At 38.9% G+C, this 19,625-nt stretch overlaps 1 protein-coding gene across 1 annotated transcript in view; it reads left to right on the top strand.

Moving 5' to 3' along the window:
* Positions 1-19,625, top strand: part of LOC134532951 (focadhesin) — a 62,342-nt gene that overhangs the window by 346 nt on the left and 42,371 nt on the right. Inside the window, exons 2-4 of the mRNA XM_063370027.1 lie at positions 2,774-2,861; positions 4,352-4,411; positions 7,003-7,157. Of these exons, the coding sequence (XP_063226097.1) occupies positions 2,808-2,861; positions 4,352-4,411; positions 7,003-7,157 (269 nt within the window). The 5' untranslated portion in view covers positions 2,774-2,807. The remainder of the gene's footprint in view (positions 1-2,773; positions 2,862-4,351; positions 4,412-7,002; positions 7,158-19,625) is intronic.

The raw sequence follows: 19,625 nt of genomic DNA, 5'->3' as shown, positions 1-19,625 counted from the left end.
TGATATGAAAAGTAAAAAAGCTAACCTCTGTAGCGTAGTCGGATGCACACCGGCTTGCGGAGCGAGGGGTTCTGAGTTCGAGTCCCGGGTAAGGCATGGGTGTTAATCTACGTACGGCAATTTGATCGATGACATGATAATAAAATGCTTCGAATAAGAAAGAAATTACCATATAGCAGTTGGTGCACAGCTGTTGACCACCAAATATTAATAAAAAAAAAAAGTAAAAAGTGTGCAATGTGCATGATTAAGAGATTACTTCTCCTTGGCAAGTTCACAGAGTGACAGCGATGTACTAGGGGTGTCAGTGTGTAAAAGCACTGATTAGGTAATTGATAAAGAAAGCAATGAATGGAAGGTTACTGGAGTGAGTGGTGAGGGGAAATTTGGGTAAAACTATTGACGTCCCTCGGCTTGAGGCCCCCGATTCCCTGCTTGCGTGACTGTCCAGTTATGCCCGTACTGCTCTCGTCGGTGAGGTGTGGGTCCAGGCCAACGTGGCCGAGACTGGGAACTGCGGGGCCTGGAGGGAGGAGTTAGGTGAAGAGGAATAGTGGTAGACTGTTCCAAGGATAACTCGGCGTTGACGATTTCACGAGCCTCTTTTATTGACGTTTTGGAGCCTGCCGCAGCCTGGCGGAACCGTCGCTGAACAAGCGCCCTTCCCGCGGCGACCCGGACTCCCGTAAAACCGTACTGTCCGTTAGGACGTCCTGACACGGATTGGGAATTTTCCAACGTAATACTGACCCCGTTTAAGGTTACTCCGTGAAGAAGCGCAATACGTGCGCGGCCCGTTACGTAACGTTTCGTAAGACGATGAAGGTTCTGAGACCCGTAATTGCACGTCCGCGTTCTGGAACTCTCGGCTGGTAACGTCACTCGAAAACTCGTAAATTCAGTAAGGCGGCGAATGATTCGCGGAGGCAGCTTAACTGCCGCGACAACCCGTGAACTAGAAACGTAAGACTGGCCACGAGCTCAAGGTACGCGCTTCGCGAGCAGCGCGGAGCGGCGTACACGACTGTCCTCGTTCGAGCCCTGAACACGACTGACTCTCCCCGCCCGCCAAAGGGCCGGAGCTCGCCGGCTGCGGGGGAGGGGAGGAGAAATCGGCCGGCGTGGGAGAGGTCCCGCCCCGCGGCGCGCCAGGCTGCAATTACATACTAGCACGCTTGAGAAAACACAGAATATTTACACAGCTAAACGAAACATTAATCAACAACAAATTTACAGAATTAATAAATTACGATTACATTATTTACATACTTGTTGAGGCCCGTGACCATTTGGGAAAAATATACAAACACAGAATTATTATTGCACAAAAGAAGGCTCTCTGGCCCGCTAGGTCTCACGCGGGTGCGTCCCTGGCCGATGCACTGCACTAATGGTTGCACTGGGGAAACAAGGGAGGACGTTGACGAGGCATAACGGCCTGAAGGAGCCGAGGAGACACTTGGGTCGACGTCAGTATAGTTTCACGTTTCCAAGTTTATCCCTTGATGTTGATTGCATGATGCGTACAGTTGTAATTTAGTTCTGTGAAAGTTACTGGGCATAACAATTAATTATAATCAAAAAATATATACGAAAGAAAACCATTTCTACAAGAACTGAAATAATTGGTTTATATTGTGAATTTTAGGTTTTCTATTCAGGATTTCCTGACATAAAAAATAAAACAGCAATATACCATAGGATCAATGTATACAGGCTCATGCCATCAGGATTTAGGGATAAACCTGGATACATGATTCAGAATAATTACCAATTGGACTGACTGATATACCTATGTCAGAAAAAAAAAATAGAAAAAAATTATAATTCTCAGCATGAGTCATTTCCTGCGTAGTTGGTGATTCCAGGTGTTGTATCAGCTCACCTTTCTTCTTTATCCAAAATTACATCCTGCCTTCCTCTAGATTTTGCATATTTTTTCATCACATAAGGCGGGATGCGCCCGCTATTGGTAGAATCACTGTGCGTTTAGAACCTCAGGAGTGTTGACTTTGGCTTATAACTATACAGCTTTATATGTAAAATTTAATAATTATTTCTAATTTTTGGAATAGAGGAAATTCAGGAGGAAGCATTAAATTATTAAAGAGCCCACCTATCTGGGCACTCCTACAGTATGCAGAGCTTAAGAAGAAACCACGCAATTTGAAAACTTATCAAGATATCTAAGGGATATTTGTTCAGAATAATTTTTAGATTTGAAATGCCCAGTAAAGATTCTTAATAACACCCAAGAGCCCTACATTACACCTTTATCTTCATTTTTCAACCACTATGTTATGGTTACTGCTCAAATTTCAAAGTTGTCCTAAGCACAATGAGAAGACTGCGTGCCAGTTCAGAGCCTTGCACTTACAGAAGATACAGCGCTAGAAGCACCAGTGATCTTCGCACTTATCATCCCACCTCACTAACACTAAGTGGGCCCCGTACTGTGAAATAGTCAAAGGATTTGGGGAAGCCCAACTTCAAGTGATGTCAAATCAGTTAGGTACCTAAAAGTAATTTCAGCCATTAGTTTCAGCACTACTACACACAGTGGGAATGACATCTTTAGAGTGAAGATTTTTAGGGAAACTACACACTTTGAAGGAGATAACACTGATTTGTCCCTTTTTAATGAATAGTAATTTATAGTTCACAAATGAGTCTCATTAAAATTGTCCAACATAGATGTCAATAGTATACTAGCAACTTAAATGTGCAAACTGCAAAAATCACTTTTGAATATTAATTTTAATTTTGTTTTCAGGTAAGCAATGTTTGCACCCTTCTGATAATAAGAAATGGATGAAATAGAATACAAACTTAAGAAGAAAAATCCTATTTTTGTAGTCAATGTAAGTACCTCTCAGTGTCACATGAACCACTAATTTTAAGGTGTGTGTGTATATATATATATACATATATACATATACAAAACCTTTGCTCTGCTTCCTTCATACAATAATAAATGTGTGCATTGTTTTATGCAGAGCAAAGGTTTTGTTTCCCCAATCCGGTTGCATTCTGACTTCCGATACGAGTGGAAAATGCGAAGATAGCCCAGCTCTGAGTCAACATAAGAAGCGGACAGCAGACAGTAGATCCTAAGATTAGGAGTGGAGTGAAGAATACTGTCTCAAATAATTAGTGTGTTTGAAAACTATTAAGGATGCTGAAATAATATATTTGGATAACTGATTCAGAACCCAACTAAATGTACCTACATTTTTTTTTCTTTTTAAAACTGAGGTAACCGATGGTTCCTTTGGGTCCATGAAATATTTACCCCTGATTTATGCAGGACATGTAGAGGAGGCAGATTTGTCCAAGTACAAGATCCAGAAATGGTTCCTGTTTACAATGGGACACACTGGACCCTTGTGATGTGGAATGCCATAGGAGTACAGTAGAGTCCCGCTAATCCGAACCCCGCTAATCTGAAAATCCGCCTAATCCGAACAGGGCTAGGACGAAAAAAGAAATATTTTTATAACAATTATGAACCTTGAAAAGCAAAGAAAAACAAGTTCTTTTTCAAGTAATGTCTTACGTTTATTAATATGTACATAAGAAAATTATGATTTATCTATTTCTCCTTCAACTAAAAAGAAAAAAATATGATTACGTACATAGTACTTAAATATTTACGTATTTATATTATGCTAAATACGCTAAATAATAAAGGTGTGTTTTGTGTCTGATCTTTAATATTTGACACATCAGATGTTAAATAGCCCACTCCTCATAAAGACCATAAATGGCATTATATAAGAAAATTCCGCCTAATCCGAATTTTCGCTAATCCGAACAGGGTTCGGTCCCAATTAGTTTGGATTAGCGGGACTCTACTGTATTTTATATGTGGTACACAACACACTCTACCATGCATATGGTTGGTTGTGCACTTTACTGATATAGCATTCTACTTAACATGGATCCAAAGTATCTCATTGTACATGGACTCAACCAAAGCTATAAACTGGACCAATGTTCATTGACATTTCTGCCACTTCAACATGTCCTGCAAACTTATCCAAAGTGTTGGCATGTATTTTACATACATTCTGTAAAAGTTGTACATCATGTTCAAGCAATAGCCTTAAATGTGTATGCTATTAAGAATGAACATGAATTTTCTTCTAACTCTCAAACCTATACATATTTACATACATAAAAGGACTATATTTTAAATAGCCATTTTGGAGATAGAATGCTATTGTTGAGTAAGTAATGATATAGGTAATAAAATATATTTTATATGACACACCAAAATAAATTTTCCCTAGAAATTATATTGTTTGTTAGATTGATCTGATAATGTGCAGTCCTTTTTATTTGTTTGCAGGCAATTTCAAATCTGGTTGATATAGTGCAAAGCAAATCAGAAACAAGTCAAATAACAGAGGTAAGGAAAAATAATTTTTTTCTAATTTGGAATATTTCTAGGGGTAATCGTAACAAAAAAAAGTCAGTGATCTTTTTTACATTTCATCATTTCTGTAAAGGTACCTACTGAAACAAAAGGTTTTGTCCTAAATACATTAAGCTTACTTGTCAACATTTTTATGAGGTGAGTCTTATAGACTATATATGTTGTCTAATGGCAATATTTTCTCTAAGTTTAAGTACTTTGTACTCTATTCTTTTTTTATCTTTTACATGATTATTTTATATGTTTCGATAATTTTTTTTTGTGTCTGGATATTGATTTTGTAAAATACAGTTTTGACTACCAAATGAAACATTTTGTACAAAATTTAATTTTTATTAAATGCTATCAATTTACATGGGTACGAATTTGTAACGTCAATCACGATATTTTGTGTAGTTTAAATTCAAGGCAGATCAAATTATGTTATATGTAGGTGAAAGGCCCCGTCATTAGTAACATCAACAACAAAACATTCTAATTAGAAAGTTAGTTAAAAACTATTTGAGCTTGCGATCAGAAGTGTCCAATTAAGACTGAGTTTTTGTGGATTGAACTCAATGTTGAAAATTATAGTACTTTAAGATGATTTGTTTAAGAAGATTCAGCGTGTCTACAAGTATTTGGAATTATTTAAATATATCTTCACAATTTAAATAAATGATGAATATGAATTATGATGAATAATTGGAAATTAATACCGAAGTTATATTGCATACTAAGAATATCAGATTGTATACAACTTCGTTTAAAGAAGACAAACTTTTCAATGTGAAAATAACGACAGAAGCTGAAATAATAATTATAGAATCGCCAAGTTCCTGAACAATGCCAAATTGAAAAAAAAAAAAAAAAAAAAAAAATGTCTCATGAGTAGTTAATCCGTCGATGAGTACAAAATAAATTTCTAACTTACGCAGAAGGAAGGACGTCCCTGTTTGGGGCTTCATCGAAGTCCAGCCTGAAGCCATTCCTGAACGAGTCCTGGAATGAACGCAGAAAGATGGATGTCTCGTGTTGCTATCTTCAAGGCCTCATTAAATTCAGCCAACGTGATTCCTGATTGAATCCCGGACCGAAACACGGAAGGAAGGATGACCAAAGTCTGATCCAGAAATTGTGTTGAACTACTGGAATGTCGTCACTCTGAAAAGCTGGGGTTATTATTTCATTCGACGCTTGCAAAACGAGGTTGGTTTGCTCTTTGAGTTCAAACTCACAAGACATATTTTAGACAATCTGATCTTCTAACTTCATTTGTATTATTTAATTTTAAGTAATTGTATTCCCGTCAGAGGTTCGTACTCATGTTAAAATAAACTTGAGGACTTACTATCGATGTAACAATATTTGGTATCTAACGTACATTATTAATATGTGTCAAAGCATATTGATATAGGAATGAATTTGTTTATTGCCTTTGTTATCTATCATTGAGAGTAAATGTTATTAAATATTTGCTTTTAACTTTGGCCCAATAATCATCTTTGGTAATAATACCCAGTGGTTGCAGCTATTGCCGCTGAGAGTAACTATTTCTGGTCAGTATAGTTTGTTTTTAATGTCTTCTAAAATACTATTTATGAAGATTAATAATGTTTGTTTATTTAATATTAGAATACTTGAAATATGACTGATTAACTCATGTTATAATTAATATTGGTTTGGTACTTTATGTGTGTCACTCAAATTAATTTTTTTTGTGTTTTACTAGATTCTTGTTAGTTATTACACCATACACATAGTATACTGTAAGAGTATTAAATTATTTTGATTATTATATGATGTTCACATCTCACATTACCATTGGAAATATAGTTTACTTCAAGTGAGTTAACCTGTATGTTATTAACATTTTATTTTTAATGGTGCCCAACGATTTACACTATAGTAACAGAGAGTTATTTAACTTTTCACGCTATAGTTTATCCACTTTTTTTGTTGTAAAATATTTATTTGAATTTCAACACATTAATAATTTAAATTGTTGATGGGAAGCAGGTGTATTTTGAATGTACTCACTCATACAACATTGTGATTCATCAAACCTAAGTACAGCTGGAAATTTTTTTTATTAAAATTGTTTATCCTAGCATACTCTGATGTCCCTCAAAATCTTGTGTCATTTAGTTTTAAGCCATTTGTTGTTTAAAATATTTTTGTAAGTAAAAAAAAATATATAAATATCAGGGTTTGGCCCAAGATTGTAATTTATTCTTTAATGACCAGTTCACTTAAAAAGTCTTATTAATACATTTAAAAGTTTATTATAATACTCTGAAGATAAAGCAAAACTTTAGTAGTGGATCGAGGAAAGTGGGAGCTATGACTGGTTATTTTGGACCTAAATAAATTTTAATTCAACCAATGTAATTAAATAAATCACAATATTTTGGCTTGCCTTGGGTGGGTAATTTTACTAACAAAACTTTGAACTTTAAATGACATTCTGGCTGCACTGTCAAATTTTTTCAAACAAAATAAATTAGGTAAATTTTTAACACTTTGCAAGTACCATTTGGTATGTACATGTTTTGAATTTTAATGTATTTTTGTGTTTTGTGTAGCTTCCTGAATTAAAACTCCTTAAAGCTAAATGTGAAGATGAAAATCCATTTGTCAGCATCACTGCCTGTCAGGGTCTGGTGACTCTTGTAGAGAATGGAGTGTTGGGAGTGCTACCAACATTGTCAAGTTTCATTGCTGCCCTGCCAACTGTAAAGTGAGTGCATAGTTCACATTTAGGGTAAGATGGGGTAAATTGGTGATGTATTAAATTGGAGGTAAAATTTTCCAAAATTATTTTTTCACCTTTTTATAATTGTTTATATTGGATTAGTTAAAATGTTTCTTACAAATGTGGATACATTTTTGCATATTTAAATTAATTTAAATAATATAAAAGTGTGGAAAAAAATTTTTTAGACACTTTTATCACTCATTTACACCCCACACAATCTGTTTACTCCATCTTACTCTATACATTTTAATTCTCAACAGGTAAGAAAATAGTAATATAGTAAGGTTACATTCTTTTTTTTTATTCTGTTGTAGTTAAGCAGAATGTTTATTTATGTTAGGTTGAATGGAAATGAAACTGAAAGAATTTAATTTTTGACCATGGCAGCAAGTGTAGCAAATAACATCTTTATGCCTGGTGTGCGGGAACCTTCTTAGTTGTTTAGGCCCCGCTAGGGTAGCCAATTAAATATGTAGAGCTACTTTCGTGCTGCTTAGTAGGCTCCACACACACACTTAAACGTTGGGCTGAATAAAACTGTGTAATAAATTAGATTTCTTAAATTGTGTGACTCTTCACTGGTAATGTTGACATAAGGTAAGTCACAGTTAGGTGTTATTTGATTGATATGGAACATACATAAATACACACTGGAGTAGGTGGAATTACAAATAACACAACACAACACTGTGAATATTAAATATAGAATTATTTTATTTCCAATGTAAAAACGATTTAAAAGATTTCAATCTTATTAATATATTTAATTATTATTCATATCCAAAACAACAACCTAACTTAACGGTGACATCATAGTAATTCAATAAAAGTTCAATTACCAGGAGTTATGTTGCGCACATTTAAATATTTTCAAAAGTCTTAATTCGGGTTCGTTGACACTACACAGTTTTTAATTAATGTTTTTTTTTTAGGGAACTTAAATCAATTTACCTCGGCTAGATAGGTTCAAAATCATCGGCAGAGCTCAGAGCCTCTCATCTATAGGACCACTGAGTCTGTTAATTAATGTGTAAATTCGTAAAATTTATGTCCAAGTATTATTTAAATCCTCTATGAAGTCAATTTAATTCATGAAATCAATGTTTATAATAAGTTTCGGCGACGATGTGACGTAAAAACGGGAGTTTCGTGATTTGTGCATAAGATTAGGGCACAAAAAATCTGGGCACTTTTATTACTCACGTTAATCACTCCTATGATATTTATCTTTTTAGATAAATCCTATTTAAATGTTCTGAACTCCCTAATGGTTCATAATTATCATCCACTATCCGGGATGCCTGATGCTAGATAGCTAATTTTCAGGATTTAAATTCGCCGACGTCACGAAGTTGCCGCTCATTCAGCTGGCCATTGTAGAACTCTCTTTCTTACTAGTTTCCTCAAAATAACCAGTAAGACTCACTTTTAAATGGTGGCCCGTGATTGGCCAAAAGGACAGTTTCAGTTACCTAATTTCTTACCGAAAACGTAAACTCCGAACGCAACAATTGCGCGGATAACAAAATTTCACTTAAAATTCAAATACATAAATATTAAAATTAATAATTTACATAATAAAATTACGGCGTTAATTTTACCGTTTACAGTTTTCAAGTCCATTAGTCCTTAGAGGGGTATCAACAATACCTCGTTCAAATAGTCCGGTAAAAATCCAAAGAATCACTTTTCCATAGACATACATAACCAAATATTGCCGTTTCTGAAAATAAATGATATTATACATAGAGCAAACAAAAATAAAATAAATCGTAAATAATAATAAATAATTAAACTGTCAAAACAAACATGTTGCAGTACAGATTTTGCCGCCCTTGTCAATTACATTGAACAGTGCTCTTTGACCTGTTCAAAACGGTGCAATGTGATTGGCACTTCTCTTTGTCCGTCGCACAATACACAACACTCTTCGTTGCCTAGCAACGCGCGCACCAAACGACAAACAAAAAAAACAACTTGAGAGAGACTACCTCTCCTCGATTCGTTTTTTACCGTTGCGCGCCTGAAAATCGCGCCTTTTTAAACACTTTTTATCGGGTCGTCGCTGCTAACAGACCTGCGCGAAGAAGTTCACGGATTTTGCAGTGCAAAATCTTCGAAGGCTGGAACTGCTGCTGCTCTCCGACAGCTTCTGCCTTGAGCCGCTCCTGTTGAGAAGGACTCGGGAGGACTTACTTACTGTGAGTATGATTCACTAAAGGGATTCGAAGGGGTGCAATGTACACGTGAGTCAACAATAGGACGTTCTCCAGGTCACGTCACGGCAGTGGGTCAACGTCCACCTGCGGTGATGACTGCATCCTTGCTGCGACTCCTCCTTCCTGCAGCGGACAGCGGCGTCGAGACGGCGCCTGTCCTCAAAACGACCAACAAATCTGGCCTGGTTCACCACGCGTCGACGGGGTCTGGCGTGGGGCGATGATGCTGTACCAGTCAGCACGGCATCTGGCACTGCAGCTGACGTCATCAACTGCTGATGTGGCAGCATCCAGCCGCCCTGCCTCACGACTACGCGCGAGACGGCGTCGTGGCGTTTGCGGTGCTGATTGCGTGGGGCGAGGTCACCACTTCCCACAAGGAAGCACTCGTCTATTCCCATCACTGTTAGGTACACAATCGTTGCGAACCGCACTATGTCTAGCTCACTCTGGTGTAACCTTCGCACCTGACTTAAGTATAGGTGTCCGGGTCTTAACCGAATAACTTAATCACTATGTGCGTACTTGTACTCTTGCAAATACAAGTGTCTGCAGGCAATACAACTTGTGTACTTGTCGCGGAACACTATGACGTCACCGTTAAAACAAAAATATCTTAAATTAACCTTAAAATTCCTAGCTTAACATATAACATTCACATTATTAACATCATTGTTAGAAAAAAAAAAAAAAAATACAATTAATTATTAAATCTCAATTCTTGCATAACAATGCATGGTTATCAATAAACAATAAATTCAATATTAGGATTTTGCTTGCTACTAACATATCACATTGTTAGTTCGTACTTGATTAATATGCATCACAGTGCATTTGCTTGTTTGTGTTCTCATTTCATGAGATTTCATACATTTCACCAAACATATCATTATAGCATATCATTATTGAATATCAAACATCACATGTTTTGCTTTTCATTATAACATATTGATAGCTAACATAATTTATATTCATTACTCAATGTTTGTAACTCACATGTTTACATTTCATTATTAAAAATATTTGCATTTAACTATAGCATATTTGGCTTGCAATTTACATTTGCATTTTAAAACACTTGTTAACATTTTCATCAAAGAATATATATCATATCATGTACCGATTAACAATTAATAGTTCATTGTTATGTTTACATAGTACATACTAGCAATTGATCATAAAACATATCATTTACATATAACTATATATATAATAACATTTACACATCATAACATTTACATTTCATTATGTTTACAGGTTGTACAATCAAAATTTCATAGTGTTTTTTTACACATTGTTTACATTATCATCTCACTATACAGAGAAGTCGTTGGTTTACACAATTACCAACTTAGTGATTTTTTCAATTTCAGTCTGCTGTGCTCAACTCAACAGCTGTAGAGGCTTTATCTTCCTCTTCTCATCTTTCATTAATGTTGTTTTCATCCCGTAGCGGTCTCGCTGGGTTGAATAAGTGTTCACATTTCATCTCATCTTGGTTACTATCAGTAACATGAGTCTTGTAATCTACTGAGGTTCCTGACTTCAGTGTAGCTAAGGTTCCTTTACCAATCAGCTGTTTCACAAACATGCTGTATCAGGATAGCTTTCAACACATGGTATCACATGTTCAATATTTTTTTCATTTCTTTTTAAGAAAATTTTCTTGCTTTTTCAATTTTAAAACTTCTGTTAGGCGAAGTTGCTTGTGGACACTTGTTTGCCGGAGCACCTTCACTTCTCGCGACAAAGGGCTTAGATCCTGAGTTTTTCAGATCCACATGCTTCGCTATTCTTCACATCATTCGAAGAATACTACTCAAGCAACTATGACAGTGCTGCGAGTGAATAGTGTTGAGACGACGTAATTTTCTTGTATAGGGGCTCCTCCCAATAAATCCTTAAAAATCATCGATTTCAAATTTCAGTGTTTTCATTTCATAGAACATCAGTACCTTGACATCCAAAGTTTAATAAACTAAATGTTTCAGCTAAATCTGATTGGATTTGTATGCGAAATGAGTGCATACTTTTCTAATCTGCATTCTGGGTAGAATGCAATCCTAAAGATCATTCTTTTCCCTAAATTCATCCCAGAAATGGTAAAAAAAATAGTGAAGTTTTAAAATTTTAGTGAGTTCTTCTATAAATATTAGAAAATTTAGTGATTTTCTATTTTCATCATCAACATAACTACGCCTATTGGATAACTCAGCATCATCAATAAATCAAGGTAACCTGCATTATATTATTCTGCTTGTAGTTGCGAAGTGTTATGTGCTTTTAGAGATGCTTTGCATGCCAGTGTTTACATATGTTTACACAGCAGGATGGGGTATCATACCACATAGTTACATCGACACTAAATAAGCTTAATTTCTTCTCGTTTGTTAGTACACAGTACATACAGCTTCACATAGGTATAGGCTAGTCTAATGTTAAAATATATGTCTTAGTGACATTTGAGTTCATACTCATACGAGGGATTGTGCAAGCCAACTGATACATAAATACAATACACATTGTTCACTGGTAGCTTCACAGGCTACAATAACATCTGTATGGGTGGCATTTCACTTCACCTCAAATACAGCAATATAGCGGGAATTACACTTCCGCATAACCACAGGGTAAATATCTGCATAGGTGGCATTTCACTTCACCTTTACGCAGAAACAAGCGGGAATTACACCTCCGCTTAACATTACAAATTACAGTGGCTGCACTACGCCTCACATGGCGTACTAGATCACATAATCACAGTGACATACACTTACTCCTCTGTACAGTTCAGATCCTTGGTCTGAAACTTACACTTAGACTGCTCTCAGCTGTTTATGGTACTACACCTTGTACCATCACGAGGCATTCGCAGCTTAGGTCGGTACTGCTTACATAGTAGTAGGGCTCTTGTATTCCCTTAACTGCGTTATATTATAACGGCCTACTGGTCGGCCTGTTGCTGGCTCTGCTAGTGCATAGCAATTCTCTTGTACTATGTCTGTGATGACATAAGGACCTTCAAATAACAAAAACAATTTCTTGGTTACATGTTCCCAGGCCTTGCTTACTGGAGTTGTTTTCTTCAGTACCTGGTCTCCAATTTTAAATTTTGCCAATTTTGATGCTGGTTTCCTCCTGCGTCTGATGTCAGCTTCTGCTGTCAACTTCCTCTTCACTAGAGCTTCTACCTCTTCTCCTGTAGGTAGTTTTTCTTCATTAGGGGTTTGTTCACATCGGGGTAAATACTTCGGGTTGATCGCCGCCGATCTATTCAGGCTCATGGCTTCTCCAGGGGTAACTCCAATAGACCCATGTACAGTATGGTTAATAATGCACTCTACATATGGCAACTTATCTCGCCATGATTGCTGCGAGTTATGGCATAGCGTACGTAACAGACTCCCTATTGACTTCATGAGTCTCTCCACAGGGTTACTTTGTGGATGTCGTACACTGATAGTTGTAGGTATTGCACCTAATTTCCTGACTCCTGTTTGCCACAAATCACTGGTAAACTGGGTACCTCTGTCTGACAATACCACTTTAGGTAAACCAATTTCTTCAACGAAAGTTTTTAATTTTTGCATAACTGCTTTTGCAGTTTGGTTCACAATTGCATATAATTTTGTGAATTTTGTGAAAACATCTTGCATCACAAAAACATACTTAACACCTCCCTTTGACTGGGGTAGGGGGCCAAATAAATCAACTGATAATAATTCCAATGGTGCTGTTGGAATGATTGGCTGCAATTCTCCATGCAGGTGTTGTCCAGGTGGTTTCACCTTCTGACATAGGTCACAGGCACTCGTGACCTTACTTACATAGCGTGACATGTTAGGCCAATACACTTGCCTCTTTAATGCTTCAATGAGCTTCTTGCTCCCTACATGTCCCAAGGCTACATGTAGTTCCCAGGTGATTGGTTGCATCAAATCAGCTGGTATCACTGGTTTCCAGTGATCTTCGAAAATGCCTCTCTTCCTTGACTGGGCAAACAAAACATTTTCTGCTGACAAGCAGAAATGTTGGTGAATTTTATTGTCAGCTGACTGCTTCTGCAGCTGGTTGATAGTGTTTTTGCAGTACTCATCTGCCTGTTGTTTACATTTTATATCCTTCAGGATATCTCGGAGTTTAGGGTTGGTTTTGAATATCTCTGTGGATACTGGTGCCACTAAAAATTCCTTCTGTCGTTTTGATGTAGATGGTGAACTTTCTTGTAGTTCATGCAGGCGACTTAGGTAATCTGCAGTGGTGTTGGCAGATCCCTTGATATGATGTATATGAATATCATATTCCTGCAGTAGCAAAAACCATCTCGTAAGGCGGCTACCAAATAACTTGCCTGCCTTAAGGCATGTTAACGCCTGGTGATCTGTTAACAATTTCACTGTTTCTCCAAGTAGCAGATCCCTGTACTTCTGGAGTGCCCATATAATGGCCAGAGCCTCTCGCTCTGTAACAGTGTAATTTCTCTCTGCTTTGTTGAGAGTACGACTAGCCATTGCTACAGTCTTTTCAACTCCATTTTCCTCCTGTGCAAGCTTACATCCTAGGGCTGTGTCAGAGGCATCTGTGTATAACAGAAATTCCTTCCCTTGGGTTGGATGGTAGATGACGTGTTCAGTCAGGAACAAGTTTTTCAGGCTGAGGAAGGCTTGCTCGTGCTCTTCACTCCACATCCATGCCTGCCCTTTCTTCAATAGGCTGAACAGCGGAACTGCACACTGTGCAACTTGGTTGGAGTATATCCTGTAAAACCCAATTATTCCAAGAAACGCTCTCAGCTGTTTCACGTTCCTCGGTGTAGGAAATTCCTGAATGTTCTGCAGCTTGTCTGGGGCTGTCTTAATGCCTTCAGGTGTGAGGATGTGACCTAGAAAGGGTAATTCCTCTCTGCAGAAAACAGATTTTCTAATTTTCACAGTCATGCCTGCCTCTTGCAGTTTGTGCAGTACAGTGGCAACATGCTGCATGTGCTCTTCAAAACTTGATGATGTTATCAATATGTCGTCGACATATGCCCTTGCAAATCCCTGACACTCGGGTCCTAAGGTTGCGTCTAGACATCTCGTAAAGTCAGCCACTGCGTTACACAGTCCAAATGGCATAACTGTAAATACATACTGTTGATTCCTGAAGAGAAATGATGTATATTGGCAGGAATTAGGTTCTAATGGTATCTGCCAATAGCCTGACGACAGATCCATGGTTGTGAGATACTTCACACCTTGATACAATCTTAAAATTTCTGCCGTTTGTATAGGACTTTCCCTGTCCTTGACTGTAATTTTGTTGAGCTCCCTAGCGTCGAGACACAGTCTTACTGTCCCGTCTCGTTTACTCACACAAACAATGGGGTTAGCATAGGGGCTTGCTTCTCTCCTGATTACATTCCAATCAATCATAAGTTGTAGGTAGGCTGTGGCTTCCTGAACGTACTTCACCGGAATGGGATAGCATTTGCGGTGGTACGGTGCCTCCTCATTTATTTTAATTTTCGCTTGGTAGAATCTGTTTCTGCCTGGCTTGTCAGAAAATACTGACTGAAAATTGGCCAGTACACCAAACAGTTGTTGCAGCTGACTGGGTGATACACTCTTCATCTCCTGTAGTGACTGTCTTATGTCTTCAAGTGATGCCTGAAGTTGCTCACTTGCTTGTGCATTGTATATGTGCCTGTGCATAGGTTCACTGTACAATATTCCCACAAAACTTTCCCTCACATGCCACTTGCCTGTGAGTGTGACTGGAGTTTCACAGTCATTTGAATGAATTTTACATAGTTTAAAATCTATCACTACACCAAATTGTGATAGAAAGTCGGTGCCTATTATTAGCGGTTTTGCTAGGCCTTTCACAACTAGTGCAGTCATGTCTTTCGGTCTGCCTAGGCCGTGTACTGTTATCAGTACCTGTCTGTTTACAATAGGGCTTGCCCTTGATGTCACTCCAATTATCTTGAGTGCTGGTACTGGTATCTTGGGTAGTATGATGCCCTGATGCTCGAGGTAGTTCACCAACTCCTCACTGATACACGTGACTTCAGCGCCACTGTCAATTAATGCATCCACGTTGCATTCTTCAATTTTTAATGTCACATGTGGACAAACTGTACAAACTTGATGAACCCTATTTTCATCATTTTCATTATAGAGAAAGTCCCTTTCACTTTCTCTTAGCATAACAGTGCATATAAATTTATCGTAGCTGATGCAGCTGTAAATTGGAGTTTTGTCGTTATGTACCCCTGAGCCTGAATAGTGGGTTTCTGTTCGGGGCGATCCAACTGAAACCCGTTCTAGTTTAACGTGCCCTGGTTGGCACGTCCACCTGGAACACGTTGTTGTTGTTCGTTGTGGTTCCAATTACTTGGTCCTGCGACGCTGGACACTGCAGCCTTGAACTCGGCTGCTACCGGGTTCACTTCCCCTCTCTGGTAGTATGCAGCTTGATGTCCTGGATGCTGCGCCTGGAATGGTGGCGGAAACGTTGCGTTCTGGTAGCGTTTGTTTCCAGAGAACTGGCTATTCTGGGCATTGCCGCCATGATTCTCTGTCGTCTGGGGGGAATAATGGTGAGGTGGCATTCGGGTTTCTTCGTGCCGGCCCTGGTATCGAGGTTCTTCCATCTTGCGGTACTTCCTCGCGTACTCTCTCTCGTCTTCAGACGAGGATCTTGGGCGTCGGTCACGGGACTCCCTGGGAGGCCGTACTTCAGGCGAGTAGGAGCGGCGGCGGTTGTCGTTGCGGTCGTCCTTCCTCTTGCGCTGGTACATCTCTTCGTCGCTATGATAGTTCCTCGTATTTGACCACCAGGTCTTCCTCTTGTTGTAGGGGCCTTTGCGTTGGCTCATAGCGTACCGGCCATATGAGCTTTGCTCTCTGCCCTTGGGTTGCCACGTCATAGTGTGGACAGCTGCCTGACGGTTGTCCCTTGGCTTGTTGTCCCTGTTTTGCCAATAGTTATTCAGGGGTGGCTGGCGGTTCTGCTGGGGTACCCTCTCGTGGTCCTCCTTGGGTGCTGGCGTCCTGTCCATTTTCTCCAGCTTGTCGTAGTTCAGGAGCCTCTCTCTGAACTCTGTGACGTCTCGGTACGTCAGGCCGGACAACTGCTTTTGGTAGCGCAGCGGCAACTGAGTGAGTATTGCCGCTACGAACTCCTCGTCCGTCATGGGCAAGTCGAGGTATCTAGTTTTCTCAAACATTGTTGAGAGGTGGGCTTCCAGCGTTGTGCCCTTCCTGGGGTCATACCTCTCAGTATGGAGCTGGGCACGCAGATTGCTCTGAATGCGCAGACTCCAATACTGCTGGCGGAACATGGCCTGGAAGTGATTGTAGCTACTGGTGGTTGCACTCAGCATTTCCCACCAGTAGAAAGCCTGCCCTTTCAACGCACTGTTGAGGCATTTTAGTACCTCAGCCTCGCTGAGATTGAACGTGGCCGCATATTCCTCAAAGCGCTTCAAGAACCGTATAGGGTTCTCGGTAACCCTTCCTGAAAACGTGGGCATGGCCTCTGCCCAATGCTTGGCCGGGTGGTGGATCAGAGTAGCAGGGTCCATACTCGACGTGTTTACAAACGTCCTGCTACTTGGCCGATGAGTGATGGGGGTGACACGTGACGGTTCCTGGGGCAGGTGCTCAGTGTAGCACTCGGTGCCGCCCTGTTGCTTGCTTGTGGTGGGCAGTGTTGGAACAGTAGGTCCATGGCACTCGCTTGCCTGGGCCTGGCCTATACTACCAGCTGATGCAGCTGTAGGGCTCGGTTGGACAGATAGATTTTCAAACCTGTCCCTCAGCGTAGCTGTGGCCACCTCGATGTCACCAAGCCTACTCTCCAGGTGCTGGATGTGCTCACGCACCTCTTCCCTGGCGTTGGCCTGTCCTCGATGCTCGTTGGCCATCATGTTCCTCAGGGACGTGACGTGGGATTCCAACCCATCTACCCTGCTGTTGTATTGGGAGACCTGTTCGGCTATCTGCTGAATCTCCTCATGTTGTTGCAAGAGTCTAACCTCGATGCTGTGCTCGAGATTCCTTAGGCTGGCATTGTTCTGTTCCATGGCAGCATTGGTCTGTTCCAATCCAGCCCTCAACTCAGCCGTGAGATTGATGTTATTTTGCTCTAGTTTTTCAGTGAGAGCAGTGTTGTTTTGCTCTAGTTTTTCAGTGAGAACGGTGTTGTTTTTTTTCCAATTTAGAGTCGTTCTGCTTCATCTGAGCATTTGTCTGCAGCAAGATCTGCATCAGTGACTCTAGTGTCACTGGTGGTGGAGTAGGAGTGCTATCCTGGGGTGCAATTGTGTGTAGGACAGTGTCATTTATGTTTTCCTGCTCCATGATTAGGGGAGATGTGAGCCGCCCTAACCTTTCCTCACAGGTGACTACAGGCGAATTCCCTGCAGATGATGAAGGATTCGACTCACTGCTTGAGGTTTGTGCAGTAGCAAACTCCTCCCCTACACTTCGTGATCTTTCTCTAAGAAAGTATTTGTTTTGTTCGTCGGCCATAGTGGTGTGCAAGGAAGTAATTGAAAAAAATAATGCGTTACACAAATAGTGCACTTGCACACAGTACTCGGATGGTACAGAATTTACACAAAAAAATTGTTGAGGTGTCCCTTAACCTCAAAATCGGCCCCACCGTATGGGCTCCAAATAAATATGTGCGGGAACCTTCTTAGTTGTTTAGGCCCCGCTAGGGTAGCCAATTAAATATGTAGAGCTACTTTCGTGCTGCTTAGTAGGCTCCACACACACACTTAAACGTTGGGCTGAATAAAACTGTGTAATAAATTAGATTTCTTAAATTGTGTGACTCTTCACTGGTAATGTTGACATAAGGTAAGTCACAGTTAGGTGTTATTTGATTGATATGGAACATACATAAATACACACTGGAGTAGGTGGAATTACAAATAACACAACACAACACTGTGAATATTAAATATAGAATTATTTTATTTCCAATGTAAAAACGATTTAAAAGATTTCAATCTTATTAATATATTTAATTATTATTCATATCCAAAACAACAACCTAACTTAACGGTGACATCATAGTAATTCAATAAAAGTTCAATTACCAGGAGTTATGTTGCGCACATTTAAATATTTTCAAAAGTCTTAATTCGGGTTCGTTGACACTACACAGTTTTTAATTAATGTTTTTTTTTTAGGGAACTTAAATCAATTTACCTCGGCTAGATAGGTTCAAAATCATCGGCAGAGCTCAGAGCCTCTCATCTATAGGACCACTGAGTCTGTTAATTAATGTGTAAATTCGTAAAATTTATGTCCAAGTATTATTTAAATCCTCTATGAAGTCAATTTAATTCATGAAATCAATGTTTATAATAAGTTTCGGCGACGATGTGACGTAAAAACGGGAGTTTCGTGATTCGTGCATAAGATTAGGGCACAAAAAATCTGGGCACTTTTATTACTCACGTTAATCACTCCTATGATATTTATCTTTTTAGATAAATCCTATTTAAATGTTCTGAACTCCCTAATGGTTCATAATTATCATCCACTATCCGGGATGCCTGATGCTAGATAGCTAATTTTCAGGATTTAAATTCGCCGACGTCACGAAGTTGCCGCTCATTCAGCTGGCCATTGTAGAACTCTCTTTCTTACTAGTTTCCTCAAAATAACCAGTAAGACTCACTTTTAAATGGTGGCCCGTGATTGGCCAAAAGGACCGTTTCAGTTACCTAATTTCTTACCGAAAACGTAAACTCCGAACGCAACAATTGCGCGGATAACAAAATTTCACTTAAAATTCAAATACATAAATATTAAAATTAATAATTTACATAATAAAATTACGGCGTTAATTTTACCGTTTACAGTTTTCAAGTCCATTAGTCCTTAGAGGGGTATCAACAATACCTCGTTCAAATAGTCCGGTAAAAATCCAAAGAATCACTTTTCCATAGACATACATAACCAAATATTGCCGTTTCTGAAAATAAATGATATTATACATAGAGCAAACAAAAATAAAATAAATCGTAAATAATAATAAATAATTAAACTGTCAAAACAAACATGTTGCAGTACACTGGTGTATCTGAATCTTAATACATATATGTAAGATTTTTTATACATCTATGTATTCTACCTTTTTATCATTAAATTACCATTCTTTTGTTTATTCTATTTCATTAATTCATTAAATGATTTATTTATTGGTTCACTCATTTTAACTCATTCAT

Source organism: Bacillus rossius, chromosome 6 (assembly GCF_032445375.1).
Source record: "Bacillus rossius redtenbacheri isolate Brsri chromosome 6, Brsri_v3, whole genome shotgun sequence".
Lineage (NCBI taxonomy): Eukaryota > Metazoa > Arthropoda > Insecta > Phasmatodea > Bacillidae > Bacillus > Bacillus rossius.
Note: the sequence above shows the minus strand (reverse complement) of the source record. Positions and strands in the feature narration are given on the sequence as shown.